The sequence below is a fragment of the Gossypium hirsutum genome, chromosome A11 (genome assembly GCF_007990345.1).
Source record: "Gossypium hirsutum isolate 1008001.06 chromosome A11, Gossypium_hirsutum_v2.1, whole genome shotgun sequence".
Taxonomy (NCBI): Eukaryota; Viridiplantae; Streptophyta; class Magnoliopsida; order Malvales; family Malvaceae; genus Gossypium; species Gossypium hirsutum.
The window spans coordinates 116,622,629-116,639,580 of record NC_053434.1 but is presented as its reverse complement, the minus strand read 5'-3'; the positions used below and the strand labels follow the sequence as shown (position 1 = coordinate 116,639,580).

Sequence of the window (16,952 nt, the reverse complement as noted above, 5' to 3'; positions counted from 1 at the left end):
TTGATTACATTCATTATTGCTCTACATTTCTCGACGTTCCTACACTATAATTTTTTACTAAAAAAAATTAATTTAATATTATATAGTATATCAATTTATTTATTAACATCATTTTAGTATATCTGTATGATATTCATTTCTACATGATTTAGTTGAATCCAATCAAATGATTATATAATCTTCAAAACATCAGCACAATAACTAATCATCAAAAGATTCTGTTGCATATAAATTTGCCAACTCAAATATGACAAGTATTAGTGTCACTCATCTTAGAAGCACGCAACTTGCCTTAACAAATAGTTGGTTTAAGAGAACTGAATAAATTTAATTTGTTTTATAAAAGATTTAAATGATATAATTAACTCTATATTAAAAAATAAATAACTTTTAACTTTTCCATGTTTTTACCAATTGAGTGGTGTCGCTTAACTTATGACACTAAACTTAATCAAACATGTTATTATAGTATAAATAATTATCTTGTGGCCATATACATATCTATATATGAAATAGTGATAATATACATATGTATATATACACACACGTAGAATATATAATAAGATCATAAATTAAATCCTTAATTGTAGGCTAAATTAGCCATATATGTCAAAAAAGTTTGTTAATTGAATAAATATACTTTTTAAAAAAAAATTTAGGGAATTAAACCGTTTTTTGGAGAGAGAGTGTGAAAGCTTGTCTAACTAAGCGAGCTTTCTTGCCACTTGTGCAGAAAACGCACTCAACTAGTCGCGCTTTCACACACTCTCTCCAAAAATGACTTCTTTCCTTAAAATTTAAAAAATTGACCGATGTGACCAATCAAATCAAATTTTTATCATTTTTTGTGGTGTCAAAGTACAATTTGACCATTACTAATTTAAAATATTATAAACTATAAACGGGCCTAAATGAAAAAAAAATTATTTTAGGGGAGATGGGGCCTTTGCTAGCCCCTGGCACTGTCCCTGGTGTCATGTGTGATAATTCAATTGGCTAATGTGCTACAATAACAACCCATTAATGGATTAACAAAATTTTTAATGACATTGACTAGTTCAAATAATAACATTAATCAGAGTGACTAAATTAAGAAAAAAATTAGCTAGAGTGACCAAAATAGGACAAACCCTATTTTAGAGTGACATTGGGTCTAGTTCATCCTTATACTTTTATATGTGTCTAAAATTACTATTTTTTTAGAGAATAAATTCATTAATGAGAAAATAAAAAAATAAAAGTGAACACAAAGAGGAGACGGACTACTAAACCCGAGCCAACAGACTCACCCCATACACCCAAACTTATCGTCCGTAATCCGCATTCGTATCAACATAAGATATAATTTCAACAATCTTCAAAAAAGATGTAAGGAAAAAAACCACCCCATTCTATATGGTTTACATATAACAAAGCCGCTTATGCCAGCGAGTGGGCCGCCTTGTTAGAACACCATGCGAGTAGACAGACACAAAAACTAATCTTTTAGCATCAAACAATCATGTAGCAGCACACCTAGATCAGATGCATCAATTATACATGCTTTTTTCCTATCAAACTACATACCCATAATAGCCCAAAACACATACAGTTTACCACAGATATGGTCCAACTTTCGATAGTATGCAATACTCCAAGACCTGATGAAAAACAAGGGAGCCACTACACCCCAAAATCCCATTACAAAGCCAAGAGCTATGCTGACATAAAGCGAATTCACGTTACTTCCTTCACTGCTACTTCCATTATTTGCAACGTCAGTTGGAATACCTTTTGAGGTGCAGTTCTTAGAGAGAGGAGGTCCCCAAAGATGATTGCCCACGTAAGACAAGTTGTCAAAGCTTTGAAGCTGAGTGCTTGTTGGGATTTGTCCTCTCAAGTTGTTGTAGGATACATTGAAGTGATTCAAGAAATTCAAATTGGAGAAACTTGGAGGGATTTCACCATTTAGTCTATTCATGGACAAATCAAGAGACTCCATTAACTCCATGTTGCCAATGCTGTCTGGTATATTTCCTGTTAGGAGATTCCCTGAAAAATTTAAAGACAATAGTCCAACGAGACTACCAATTTCTTTGGGAATCTCTCCTGTGAGGCTGTTAGCTGAAAGATCCATGCTGGTAAGAAGTCCTAGTGTGCTACCATATTCATCCTCTCGTCCTTTCAACACCAACAATGCGCTCCAAGAAAATCGGTAAAAACTATCCCCATAAACTTTTTTATCGGTTTTGTTTGTTGTGGCCATTGCACTTAAATTATTAAAACATTTTGGAATAACTCCAAAAATGTTGTTGTGGGCAAGGTCCAAGTTTTGAAGAAATTGAAGATCACAAATTTTATGAGGAATATGACCATCAAAGTTATTTGATCGAAGGCTTAGAATCACAAGGTTTGAGAGCTTATCACCAATCCATGCTGGTACACTTCCACTGAAATGATTTTCACTAAGATCCAACATAATCAAATATGGAGAATTTTGCAATGTGGATGGCAATTCTCCAAACATTGTATTGTTTCGAAGGTTTAGCATTGTAAGATTTAGGCGCCATAAAGAAGGTGGGATTTCACCGGTCAATATGTTGCTTCCCAAATTTAAAATTTTCAAATCCTGGCGATGACTCCAACAATCTGGAATATCTCCTGAGATAAGATTTTTATCAATGTAAAGAACTTCCATCCGTTTTCTACTTGATGAATTACAAAGTAATTCAAAAAGAGATCCCGAAAATGAATTATTTGATAAAATTAGAAATAGTAAAGTTGGGAGTACTCTTGGCAATGGGCCAATGAATCGGTTTGAACTCAAATCAACAAAGTTGCTCACATTCAAATATGAAATCTCTCCTGTAAGTTGATTAGAGGAAAGATTTAAATATTCAAATTGAGTGGGAAGGTTCAAAAACCAAGTGGGCATGACATCTGAAATTCCTGCATAGGAGATATCCAAATAAGACAATTTCTTTTGGAATTTTAGCCACTGGGGAAACTTTGGGCCAAGATGCCAGTGACCCAATTCGATCCTTTCACATTGAAATGGGGGAATCCAGCTTGAGTTTGGTTCAAATCTAAGCTGATTTTGTGATGCTGCTAGAGTTGTCAATCTCGTGAGATTAGAAAAATGGGTTTCTAATACAACTCCTTCTAATAGATTATACCCAAAATCCAGATACTTCAAAGATGATAACTCCCCTATAGACAATGGAAAAGTACCATTTAATTGATTTTCTGAAACATCAAATAACTCCAAAGATGATAACTCCCCTATCGACAATGGAATTTGACCATTTAATTGATTTTCTGAAACATCAAAGAACTCCAAAGATGATAACTGCCCTATAGACAAGGGAATTTGGCCGTTTAGTTGATTTTCTGAAAGATCAAGGTAGGTAGCAGAGCTCAAGTTTCCAATGGCACTCGAGATTGTTCCTTGTAACTGGTTACCACTAAGACTAAGGAACTGAAGACGGTTTAAACTATACAAGGAATTGGGTATGGACGAATTGAGATGATTCCAATTAGTGAAATCAAGAACTTCAAGAAACGAGATGTTCCCAAAGTAATCTGGAATTGGGCCTTCCAAAGAATTCTCACTAAGATCAATGGACACAAGACCATGAAGACTAAATATCGACTTAGGTACTGAAGAAAAGCGGTTCCAAGAAAGATCAAGAACAACCAGTGATTTTGTAGAATTGACACTGATGAAAGATGGGTCATCTTCTAACCTACAACCTGACAAGTGCAACTCTAACAAAGGAGGAAGTTTGAATGTCACCTGTACCCAATCAGTTGCGTTAGAAAGATCCGCACCACTCAAATCAAGGTACTGCAAGGAAGAAAGTCCAGAAGCCCATTGAAGACTTTTTGATTTGAGATCATTACCTCCAAGATCAAGATACTGCAACTTTGAGAGATTCCCAAGGTTATGAGGAATTGCTCCCTGAAATTGGGCATAAGAGAGGTTAAGATAAGTTAAACTTTCCAGCAAACCGAAAATTTTCGGAATATGTATGCTGTTAAAATTGTTACTGCTTGTTGGAAATTGGCCATCCATGCTACTGTTATGTTTTTGTTGAGTGCATACGGCTTGTATGCATGCTGCATGCTGCAGCAACATGTTGACTGTTGTAGTTGCAATTTAGTTTAGTTCGGTTGAAAATGAACTTAGTTATTGATGTTTTGATGGGTTTAGGTGATGATTGAGCTGATAATTCAGCTTATTGATGTGTACAAGTAATGCTTAGCAAGTCCCTAGGCTACTAAGTGGGAGTAGGTAGTATTTGGTAATGTGTTTTATCTATAAATGTATTGTTTTTCTTATTGAAAAATCAAGCATATCAGTTGTAAGGCAGATTGCTTCCTTGCTGCACGTTTGTGAGCAAGTAAATTATTTTTGTTTCTTCCTCCTTTGTTCTCTGTTTTGTTCTTTTTCTAAGAGCTGCTGCCATTGTTCTTTCTTTTTCTTTTTTCTGCCTGTTAACCGAGAGCTTATGCTCTTGATGCTTTGTGTTTCTGCTTGCTGTTTGAAGAGCTTATGCTCTTAGTGTTTCATTGTTTGGTTGTTGCTGCCAGTGTTCCAACAAATGGTATCATGAGCCTAAGTCTTAAGGGACCATTGATTTTGCTTCCCCTGCTCAACATCGGCTCAAACTTATGAGACCTCCAAACAAGCTTCAATAAGTTTCAAGGAAAGGTGTGAGCTTTCCAAATGTGCAAGCTTAGCAAGAAGTGATAGTTGCGAGCCTATTGAAGACACCAACTGAAGACAGTAAGCCAAAGTGCGAGCCTGTCAAAGGTGTATGGTTGCAAGCAGCAAAGTTGAAGACACCTGTTGAAGACAGTAAGCAAAAAAGCGAGCCTGTCAAAGGTGTATAGTTGCGAGCAGCAAAATGCAAGCCCGAGTGGGTGCAAGCCAAAAATGGCAGATTGAAGGCAAGCAAACTATACTTGCAAGTTGTTTATGCAAGAAGAAGCAGGACTGTAATAGGGAACAAGGCAAGATGTGTTGTCAACCAAGGCTGTGAAGGAGGAGAATACTCCATTTGCCAAGGTTGAAAATGAAGTGCTTGTGCAGGGTCAGCTTGAAAGAAAGCATCTAAGGACTGCCAAGTTCAAAAACTTGATGAATGAATGACATTTGCAGCATGGAGTCCAAGGAGGAGTGTTGGAAATTGGCCATCCATGCTACTGTTATGTTTTTGTTGAGTGCATACGGCTTGTATGCATGCTGCATGCTGCAGCAACATGTTGACTGTTGTAGTTGCAATTTAGTTTAGTTCGGTTGAAAATGAACTTAGTTATTGATGTTTTGATGGGTTTAGGTGATGATTGAGCTGATAATTCAGCTTATTGATGTGTACAAGTAATGCTTAGCAAGTCCCTAGGCTACTAAGTGGGAGTAGGTAGTATTTGGTAATGTGTTTTATCTATAAATGTATTGTTTTTCTTATTGAAAAATCAAGCATATCAGTTGTAAGGCAGATTGCTTCCTTGCTGCACGTTTGTGAGCAAGTAAATTATTTTTGTTTCTTCCTCCTTTGTTCTCTGTTTTGTTCTTTTTCTAAGAGCTGCTGCCATTGTTCTTTCTTTTTCTTTTTTCTGCCTGTTAACCGAGAGCTTATGCTCTTGATGCTTTGTGTTTCTGCTTGCTGTTTGAAGAGCTTATGCTCTTAGTGTTTCATTGTTTGGTTGTTGCTGCCAGTGTTCCAACACTGCTCAAGTCCAGGGAACTGAGATGCTTTAACTCCAGCAGTGAAGGATTTATTTTGCCTCGTAGTTTTGACCGCTCGTAAGCTTCCCATTCAGCTGGTGTTGCGTCAAAATCAGGCTCTGAAAGAGGAGGAGCAGCCAAGTGCAGTTGGTTGACGTAGCCTATTGAGTTATGGCAGACGATACCAATCCATTTACAGCAATCCCCTCCTTCAACCCATGAAGATAACCTGTTTGAAGGATCAATAAGATGATTCTTGAATTTCAAAAGAGCTTCTCTCTCACTTTGAATGCAAAGTAGGTTGGAATTGGCATGACAAATGGAAAAACAGAGAGCGGGAATGGGAAGAAGACAAGGGAATTAGGAGATTGGAAGAGGAGTAGTCATGGTTGCAATTGACATGGCTCACAACTCCAAATATATAGAGTAAGCTTTAGCTAAAACACAAAAAATACATGAAGCGCAAGTAAGTTTCTTCAACAAAATGCATTAAATTGATAGAAATTTAAATTTCCATAAAATGTTATAAAGTTGAGTCAAACAAAAGTTGATGAAGAAAGCCCCACTCCCACATTCTTTAAGACTTTTTAGGTCTTAAAAGCTGAAGGAGAAAAAAAGAAAGAAAAGCTAAAGGAGATAAAAGAAGGAAAAGAAAATGGAAAAGACGGAATTTGAGTCAGAAAAGCGAAATGTTGAAAATAAATCAATTTATGTTTACATTGCTGTATCAACAAAACATAAAGTTTAGAAGCAGCTCAACTTAACCAAGTCTATAAATAAAGTTTAAACATAAAGCTGAAAATAATACTTTTTGTCTTTTTTCTCATATGTCAATTTTTATATTGGTTATTTTATTAAACAAAATAAACTTAATGATTTGATTGATGATTGAACTACAAGAGATACCAATTTGGGGAAAAAATAGTTTAGGTACTAATTATAACCTAACAAATCTTTAGGTCCCAAATGAGAAATGCATATTTTAGGTACCAATTTATGAGTCAACTTTTTTTTTAAATAGACTTAACAGTTTGACTAATGGAGGTACCAATTTAAAAACAAAAAGGTTTAGGTACCACTTATGACAGAAAAAATTAAGTACCAAGATGGAAAAAATATTTTAATTTAGGTACCAATTTGTGGTTAAGCATAAATTTTGTAATTTTGAATATCCTGTTGCTCTATCCTTTTTCTTTTCCTTCCTATATAAATATTTTTCTTTATATGGCAACATGTCATGTGATGTATAAAATCACTTGAAAATTGACTTTTTTTTTCATTCAATAATTTCGAATTTTTTTTCCCATATAAAATTGCTATAATCATTAACATTTTAAAACGATGCATTCTGATTTTTTTTTAATTTAAAATTTTTTCCATCTAAAACAACATGAGAGTCCAACATTTTCAATGAAAATAATTGAAAAAAAAGTCATTTAATCTTAAATTATCAGTATACAATATTTGATTAATAGTAAACATGCATTTTAACAAAACCTTTAAATTCAGTTATTAAAAAATTTAAAATAAAAGTATATCAATTTATTTATTAACATCATTTTAATATGTCTGTATGATATATAATATATATGATATTCATTTGTAAATGATTTAGTTGAATCCGACCAATCTTCACTAGCCACAGATTGTCTTATATAGATAGACTATATAATCTTTAAAATATCATCACAATAACTAGTTGTTGAAATCATTTTGAAATCGACTGATATTTTGAAAACGAAAATGGAAGTTGCCACTAATCCTTTTTAATGGGGGGATTAGGTCACCTCGAAAAATGATTGCTTTTAATAAACGGTTCGATTTATTAAAACAAAGATTTTGGTCCACGAAATTCAGAAAGATGGGTTCGGGATTCAGTTACGTACGAGTAAGGATTAGCGCTCTCGTAATGCCCAAAATTGGTACCTAGTTGATTAATTAATGTCTTAGTGCCGAAAATCAAAAATTTGAAGAGATTTTAAAATACGATCATTTGTAAAATATTATTTAATTGAAAATTTTGAGAAAAGGGCATATTTCACGTTAATCGAAAAAAAGAATTACGTCCCGTAAGTTAGGATACAATGTCTTAAATTCCCAATAGCGAATAAACGCCAAAAAATTTATTTTAGAAGGTGTTCGACTATCTTGGTTTTAGAAAGTAAAATCATATTCCGTAAGTTAAAACACGACCTTCTCTTAATTCCCAAGATTACGAAAATTATAAGAAAAAAATGCTCGCTTATTTAGATTTGTCGAGAAAATCGAAACCCCGTAAGTTAGGGTACAACTTTTTGAAATAAAAACGTGGAATATTGCTTATTTTAAAATAAAAATTTTAATGCTTCGGGTAAAGATTAATGTAACACGAATTGATAGTGAAATAAATTTCGACATTAATATGCATACCAGAATAACAATAAATGCATTAATAAAATTGACGATAATACGAGCAAAAATAATATAAATGAACAAAAACAAGCTAATTATAAAATAAAAAATAAGTAAACAAACAAGTAAAAATAATAAAAAGTTTAAATAAAAAAATGAAAGTAAGCAAATAAATAAAAGAAAAAAATTAAATAAAACAAAATAACAAAATGGTAGTAAGTAAATAAATACAGTGTATATACATAGCTAAATTTAAATATTTTGAAAGTAAAGGAATGAAAAATAAAGTATAAACAAATATGAGATTTAAGTAAAATAATAATAATAATAATAATAATAATAATAATGTAACACCCCAAACCCGGCCCAGACGTTATGGCCGGATCCGACATGCCACATCGAAGCGTTCAAAACATTTTATGTTGTTGATCCAGAAAAACCTATTTAGTGTTTTAAAAGATAATTTCATTATAGGTTAAAGTGAATGGAAGCTGTGCACCAGGTAGGAAACCGGAAAAGAGGTGGTGAGTCCATCGGACTGCTTAAGTACCAAGCTCCCTTCGGATCCAATCCTAGACATGCATGCCGCCATTGCCACACCTTAACGTCATGGATATTTCTAGGAAACTGATTTGATTAAGTCATTTTTAGGAAAAGTGATTAATTTTGGAAAATACTTTCATTGCGGAAGCTTTGCTTATTGTCGTGTTATTTTGAAATCAATTGTTGTTTTTGAAAAAACGCCCTAAAGCTATCCAATTTCAACAGTTAAAATAAGTAATACCTATCTTAGTAATACATATTAAAACCATCAAAAATAATTAAGCGGTCTTATTACATTTAAAAACCCAAAACTTCAAACGTAAATAAAAGGATGTCCAGTTCACCAGAAGAAAATCAAACTTTCAGAACGGGTGGCCACTCCGAATTCCCTCACAGCTCCAAGCCCACTATGGTTGGGGATTTCCTACATGGATGAAAATAAAAAGGGTGAGTTTGGGGAAACTCAGTGTGTAAGGAAAACCCATTCAAAGCCCAAGTCAGCTCAAGCCTATTGGGCCTAAGCCCATTCAGGTAACAGTGGTACTGGACCACAGCCCTTTTCAGATTACAATAAACTGGGCCTTAGCCCCTTATTCAGATAACAGTATAGCCCATAGGCCCATTTCAAAATACATGTAACATCAATAACATATGCAAGCCCATTTGGGGAGACTACTCAACCCACCAACCACTACACTCCACCCGTACCAGCCTTACACTCCATGTGGGGAATAGCTCAACCCACCCAGCCCAACAGTCCACAGTTGCAGCATTGCTGCTCAGTTAACAGTAAATTGAGGCAAAGCCTCCAGTACGTGGACAAGCCACTTTCAGTACTTCCTCCGTCAATATCCCAATCCCATGCATCAGATAATAACAACATGGCATGCAGTAAATAACAACAGTCAAACATGCATTTAGGTCAATTTAACCCTAGGGGTATTTCGGTAATTTATCTACTAGGGGTAAAACTGTAAATTTTTCACTTTTAAAGGTATTTCAGTAATTTATCTATTTTAGGGTTTCTCATGCATATTCCTACTTTTCACATACTAACAGAATCACGTACCGAGGGTTCTTACCGAATTGGGCCCGTTGGCCCATCATTCTAATTTTGGCCCATTAAGCCCAAAAATATCGAGGGCACAGAAATCATGCACTTTGCAGTCCAAATTTTGCAACTTACCAAAAACATTAATCAATTTACCTCACGAGCATTCGCACACTCACAAATCTACAAAATACCGGTTTTCGGCATTTCGACTTTTCGACTTTTGCCGATCTAGACTAAGAAAGAGGGTGTTAGTTACACACCTGTTTGCGACGATATGCTGACGAGATCCACACACGAACTGCCTACAATTGGATTACTAACACGTTAATCTAACTATTCAAATACAAACTACGTATTAACCCCTTACAATATTCAGCCAACCACACCTACGGATCATAGTAAGCTTATAAGAAAATAATAAGCAACTCATTAACAAATTTTTGTCAATGTTTCCCACATAATCATAATTTCACTGCAAGCTGTCTTCCTGAGAAACAGTGACTAAATCATTTATAACTGGAGCTACGAAACTCCAAATCAAGTTCCGTTAATTTTCCTTGAAAAGAGACTCATATATCTTCTATCCATAAAATTTTTCAGAATTTTTGGTTTAGCCAATCAATACCAGATTTTTCTCAAAGTTTCCCATGTTTCACTGTTTGACTAATCTGACCACTCTTCATTACGAATCAAATTTCTCATTGTACATAATTCAAAATATGTTCTCGTTTATTCCATTTGAAACTAGACTCATTAAGCTTTAATTACATAATTTATGCAGCTTCTAACTCATCTCCCACAATTTATGGTGATTTTCCAAAGTTACATTACTGCTGCTGTCCCAAGCAGATTTATTACCAAATCACTCTTTCACACCTAACTTGCATGCTTGTTATTTAAACATGTATATCACCAATCAATCATCACATATCTATGATTTTACTTAAGTATAATCTCCATTTCATCATTTTAAAGCACAACATGCTAGCTGATTTTTCCCTTTAACATCTAAGGCACATGCATGCTCATTTGTTTGGCTCAACTTCACCTATCTTCCATTTTTCATCAAAAGAACATGAAACAACAACCATTTCCTTCATTTTAAATCATGACTAAATGCTCACAACACAACTAAAAACCAAAATATGCTTCAAGAGTTAAGGTAGAATCAAGAAAAACTCATGAACATCAAGATAGAAGCAAACTACCATGAACTTACCTTCAATTTTCTTCCCCAAGTGACCGAACATTCAAGAGCTTTCTCCTCTCCTTTCTCTTCTCTAACTTTAGGCTATGATGAACAAAGATTGACAAAACTTTGTTCTTTTCACCCCTTTTTCTTTTAATAAAATTTCATATTTCATCCATTTAATTCTTTAATACAAAAGACATGAAATGCCTATCATGGAACATTTACCTAAACCATTATCATGGAACGTTTACCTAACCCATTATCATGGAATATTTACCTAATCCATTATCATGGAACATTTACCTAACCCATTATCATAGAATATTTACCTAATCCATTATCATGGAACATTTACCTAACCCATTATCATGGAATATTTACCTAATCCATTATCATGGAACATTTACCTAACCCATTATCAATTTGTACCATGAATTATGGATATCAAGTGCTCATATTGTCTACAACAACATGATGGCTAGCCACTTCATGTAAAATGGGAGGTTTGTCATGCAAATCCTCCTATTTTGCACTCCTATTTATTTGGCCACTTCAATTTAGCCTATAGCATTTTCAAACATTTTCACATAGGTCCTATTTCATAATTTCACCCCCTTTTTCTTATGGAACAAAAATTAACTAAAATTGTCGGGTTCTATCTTAAGCTTGGGCCTTCTAGAGGCCCACTAACATAATTAAACCTATGCCAACATTCACAGGATTCCTGAAAATTGGGGCGTTACAACTCTATCCTCCTTAAAGAAATTTCGTCCTCGAAATTTACCTGATCCAACTAGTTGAGGGTATTGTTGACGCATAGTCTCTTCTGATTCTCAAGTAGCTTATTCCCTTCCATGATTACACCAAAATACTTTCACTAACGGGATAGATTTCCTTCTTAGAACCTTAACATCTCGAGCCAATATTTGCACAGGCTCCTCCTCAAAGTTCAAATCAGTCTGAACTTCAATTTCTGCAACTGGCAGGACATGAGCAGGGTCAGCACGATAACGCCTTAACATGGAGACGTGAAAAACATCGTGAATCCTGTCTAACTCTGGAGGCAATTCCAACTGATAAGCCACTGGGCCTACTCGCTTCAAAACCCGATAAGGCCTAATGAACCGCGGACTCAACTTGCCCTTCTTACCGAACCTTAATATCTTCTTCCAAGGAGAAACCTTTAAGAAGACCATATCACCTACTAAGTACTCAATCTCTTTACGCTTCAAATCTGCATACGACTTTTGCCTATCAGATGCTTCTTTTAACCGGTCCCTAATTATTTGACCTTATCCTCAGTATCAGCTACCAACTCTGGTCCAAGAACTTGTCGCTCTCCTAGTTTGGTCCAACAACTAGGTGTACGACACCTTCGTCCATACAGTGCTTCATACGGTGCCATTCGAATACTCGCCTGGTAATTGTTATTGTACGTAAATTTTGCCAACGGCAAGTAATCCTCCCAACTACCTCGAAAGTCAATCACGCATCCCCTCAACATGTCCTCCAAAATCTAAATAACCCTTTCCGATTAACCATCAGTCTGGGGATGGAAAGCCGTACTAAAATTCAATCGCGTCCCTATCGCCTCATGCAACCTTTGCCAAAATCGAGATGTAAATCTGGGATCCCGGTCAGAGACAATCGAAACTGGGACTCCATGAAGTCGTACAACCTCCGCCACATACAGCTTGGCTAACTTTTGAAGCGAAAAGTCAGTATGTACAGGTATGAAATGGGCTGATTTGGTCAACCTATCCACAATCACCCACACCGAGTCTTTCTTTGATGGCGTCAAAGGCAACCCACTCACAAAGTCCATGGTTACCCTCTCCCACTTCCAAAGTGGTATCTTCATTGGCTGTAACAGTCCAGAAGGTAATTGATGCTCAGCTTTCACTTGTTGGCATGTCAGGCATTTTCCTACAAACTCCGTTACTTCTCGCTTAAGTCCAGGCCACCAGTACAATTCTCGCAAGTCGTGATACAACTTATTCCCTCCAGGATGCATGGCACATAGTCCCCCATGAGCTTCCTTCAATATTGTCTGCCTTAAATCAGAGTCCCTCAGAACACAAATTCTTCCTCAGAAACACAAAACTTCATCACCATTTAACCCAAACTCAGAAGTTTCCCCTTCCTTAACTTGTTGGAAACGAGCGACCAAAGACTCATCGTTCAACTGCTTTTCCTTAATCTGATCCACCCAGGTTGGCCTCACTTGCAACTCAGCCAATAGACTTCCATCATCATACAGACTCAGACGAGTAAACATTGCTCTCAGATCAGATACAGCTCTACAACTTAGAGCATCGGCTACCACATTAGCCTTGCCTGGGTGATACTCGATCGAACAGTCATAATCCTTAAGTAACTCAATCCATCTCCTTTGCCTAAGGTTTAGCTCCTTCCGAGTCAACAAATACTTAAGACTCTTATGGTCAGTGTATATAATACACCTTTCTCCGTACAAGTAATATCTCCAAATCTTAAATGCAAATATCACTGCTGCCAACTCTAAATCATGAGTCGGATAGTTCCCCTCATGAGGCTTAAGCTGTCGTGATGCATATGCAACCACCTTACCCTCTTGCATTAACACGCAACCCAAACCCACGTATGATGCGTCACTATACACACTAAAATACTTCCCAGACTCCGGCTGAATTAACACAGGTGCTTCAGTCAGAACTTTTTTTAACTTCTTAAAAGCTTCCTGCTGCTTCTCAGTCCATACAAACGGTACCCCTTTCCTTATGAGTTTTGTCAGAGGTGCTGCCATAACAAAAAAACATTCCACAAACCTTCTGTAGTATCCTGCCAGTCCTAGGAAACTCCATATTTCCGACACTGACCTAGGCGACTTCCACTCTAAAATCGCTTTAATTTTTCGAGGGTCCACCTTAATCCCTTTAGCAGAGACCACATGTCCTAAGAAGGTTACCTCCCTCAACCAAAGTTCAGACTTGCTGAACTTCACAAAGAGTTCCTTCTCCCTTAACACTTGCAGCACTATACGGAGATGCTCATCATGTTTCGCTTCAGTTTCAGAATATAACAGGATATTGTTAATAAAGACGACTACGAACTGATCAAAAAATGGTTGGAACACACGATTCATCAGATCCAGAAACGCTGCAGGAGCATTCGTCAGTCCAAATGGCATAACCAGAAACTCGTAATGACCATGCCGAGTCCTGAATGCTGTCTTATGGATATCTGCCTCCTTGACCCTTAACTGATGATATCCAGATCGGAGGTCGATCTTAGAAAATACAGAAGCCCCTCTAAGCTGGTCAAACAGATCGTCAATCCTTGGCAGTGGATACTTATTCTTAATTTTCAGTTTGTTCAACTGGCGATAATCAATGCACGTCCGTATTGTACCATCCTTCTTCTTCACGAATAGTACCGGTGCTCCCCATGGAGACATGCTTGGCCCAATGAAGCCCCTATCCAACAACTCTTGAATTTGAGCCTTTAACTCTACTAACTCCTTCGGTGCCATCCTATACGGTGCGATGGACACAGGCGCCATTCCAGGCAACAAATCTATTCCAAACTCAACTTCTCGGTTCGGAGGCAATCTTGGAAGCTCCTCCAGAAAAACATCTTGGAACTCATTTACGGTCCTAACCTTATCCACTGTCAGTCCCTCCTCTTCTGACTGACTTACAAATGCCAAATAGGCCTCACAACCTTTTCGAATCCACTTTTCGGCTCTTAAAGCCGACACCACTTTGGACAAATAATCCCTTCGCTCACCTATCACCATAACCTCCTCATCCTTTGTGGTCCTTAACACCATTCGTTTAGCAGCACAGTCCAGGGTCGCCTTATGCTTAACAAGCCAGTCCATTCCCAAAATGAGATCAAACTCTCCGAACGGTAACTCCATCAGATCTCCAGGGAAAATCCTACCTTGAGTTTCTAAGGGTACATCCCTATACAGTTTGTCTACCCTAACCGAGTGACCCAAAGGACTTAGTACAGATGCCCCACTCACAATCTCCTCAGAGCAGTCCAAGTTGTCCATAATCCGTTCTGTGGCCTCCAACCAATATTCCGCCACATTCGGGGCTATACCAGATACGCCCCTAAAGATCTCCGCTCCGTTAGCTCGAAATCGTTCAGAAATAGATCCCCGAACTCCATTGCCCGTACTTGCCCCGACAACCCTTTCCAGAACACGAAGCATTGCCTGTGACAAGGCATCATCCTCGACACCGCGGTCATGAGACTCTACCTCTGTTGCCAGTGGTACCAGTGCATCCACCGCCGGCATATGTCCCGAAGACGAAGATCTCGCTCAAGCACTTCCTCGGCTTCGTCCACGACCTCTTGTACTCATATAGTATTACCTTGATTACGAATTTTTATGTATCAATTAATATTCCAGTGTTTATTACAGATATTTTATGAATCAGACAGTAGTTCAGAGTTTGTTTTCGCAAAATCGAAGTCTAGCTACAGTTTCAATCTCCTATCAGATTTTCCTATGGTTTCAGTATCATCCTATCTAGAGTATCCTAGCAGGATTTTAGTACAGACAGATAAGTCAGAAAAATATTCAGAAGAGTTCAGAGTAATACTTACAGACTTGAGCCGGAGATTCAGAATGCCATCTTCTAAAGTTCTAAATTTTGAAAATCGCGTTTTTCGCAATCTTTATATTTTTTTTTTGAAAATATTTATTTTTTTAAACCCATTCCACAGCCGAGTTGTTGCAACCTAGGCTTTGATACCACTAAATGTAGCACCCCAAACCCGGCCCAGATGTTATGGCCGGATCTGACATGCCACATCGAAGCGTTCAAAACATTTTATATTGTTGATCCAGAAAAACCTACTTAGTGTTTTAAAAGATAATTTCATTATAGGTTAAAGTGAATGGAAGCTGTGCACCAGGTAGGAAACCGAAAAAGAGGTGGTGAGTCCATCGGACTGCTTAAGTACCAAGCTCCCTTCGGATCCAATCCTAGACATGCATGCCGCCATTGCCACACCTTAACATCATGGATATTTCTAGGAAACTGATTTGATTAAGTCATTTTTAGGAAAAGTGATTAATTTTGGAAAATACTTTCATTGCGGAAGTTTTGCTTATTGTCGTGTTATTTTGAAATCAATTGTTGTTTTTGAAAAAACGCCCTAAAGCTATCCAATTTCAACAGTTAAAATAAGTAATACCTATCTTAGTAATACATATTAAAACCATCAAAAATAATTAAGCGGCCTTATTACATTTAAAAACCCAAAACTTCAAACGTAAATAAAAGGATGTGCAGTTCACCAGAAGAAAATCAAACTTTCAGAACGGGTGGCCACTCCGAATTCCCTCACAGCTCCAAGCCCACTATGGTTGGGGATTTCCTACATGGATGAAAATAAAAAGGGTGAGTTTGGGGAAACTCGGTGTGTAAGGAAAACCCATTCAAAGCCCAAGTTAGCTCAAGCCTATAGGGCCTAAGCCCATTCAGGTAACAGCGGTACTGGGCCAGAGCCCTTTTCAGATTACAATAAACTGGGCCTTAGCCCCTTATTCAGATAACAGTATGGCCCATAGGCCCATTTCAAAATACATGCAACATCAATAACATATGCAAGCCCATTTGGGGAGACTACTCAACCCACCAACCACTACACTCCACCCGTACCAGCCTTACACTCCATGTGGGGAATAGCTCAACCCACCCAGCCCAACACTCCACAGTTGCAGCCTTGCTGCTCAGTTAACAGTAAATTGAGGCAAAGCCTCCAGTACGTGGACAAGCCACTTTCAGTACTTCCTCCGTCAATATCCCAATCCCATGCATCAGATAATAACAACATGGCATGCAGTAAATAACAACAGTCAAACATGCATTAGGTCAATTTAACCCTAGGGGTATTTCGGTAATTTATCTACTAGGGGTAAAACTGTAAATTTTTCACTTTTAAAGGTATTTCAGTAATTTATCTATTTTAGGGTTTCTCATGCATATTCCTACTTTTCACGTACTAACAGAATCACGTACCGAGGGTTCTTACCGAATTGGGCCCGTTGGCCCATCATTCTA

At 37.0% G+C, this 16,952-nt stretch overlaps 1 protein-coding gene across 1 annotated transcript; it reads right to left on the bottom strand.

The window, feature by feature from the left end:
* Positions 1–1,558: 1,558 nt before the first annotated feature.
* Positions 1,559–4,117, bottom strand: LOC107954543 (receptor-like protein EIX2). The gene has a single exon (XM_016890135.2). The coding sequence runs from the start codon at positions 4,115–4,117 to the stop codon at positions 1,559–1,561; it is 2,559 nt and encodes an 852-aa protein (XP_016745624.2).
* Positions 4,118–16,952: the final 12,835 nt, after the last annotated feature.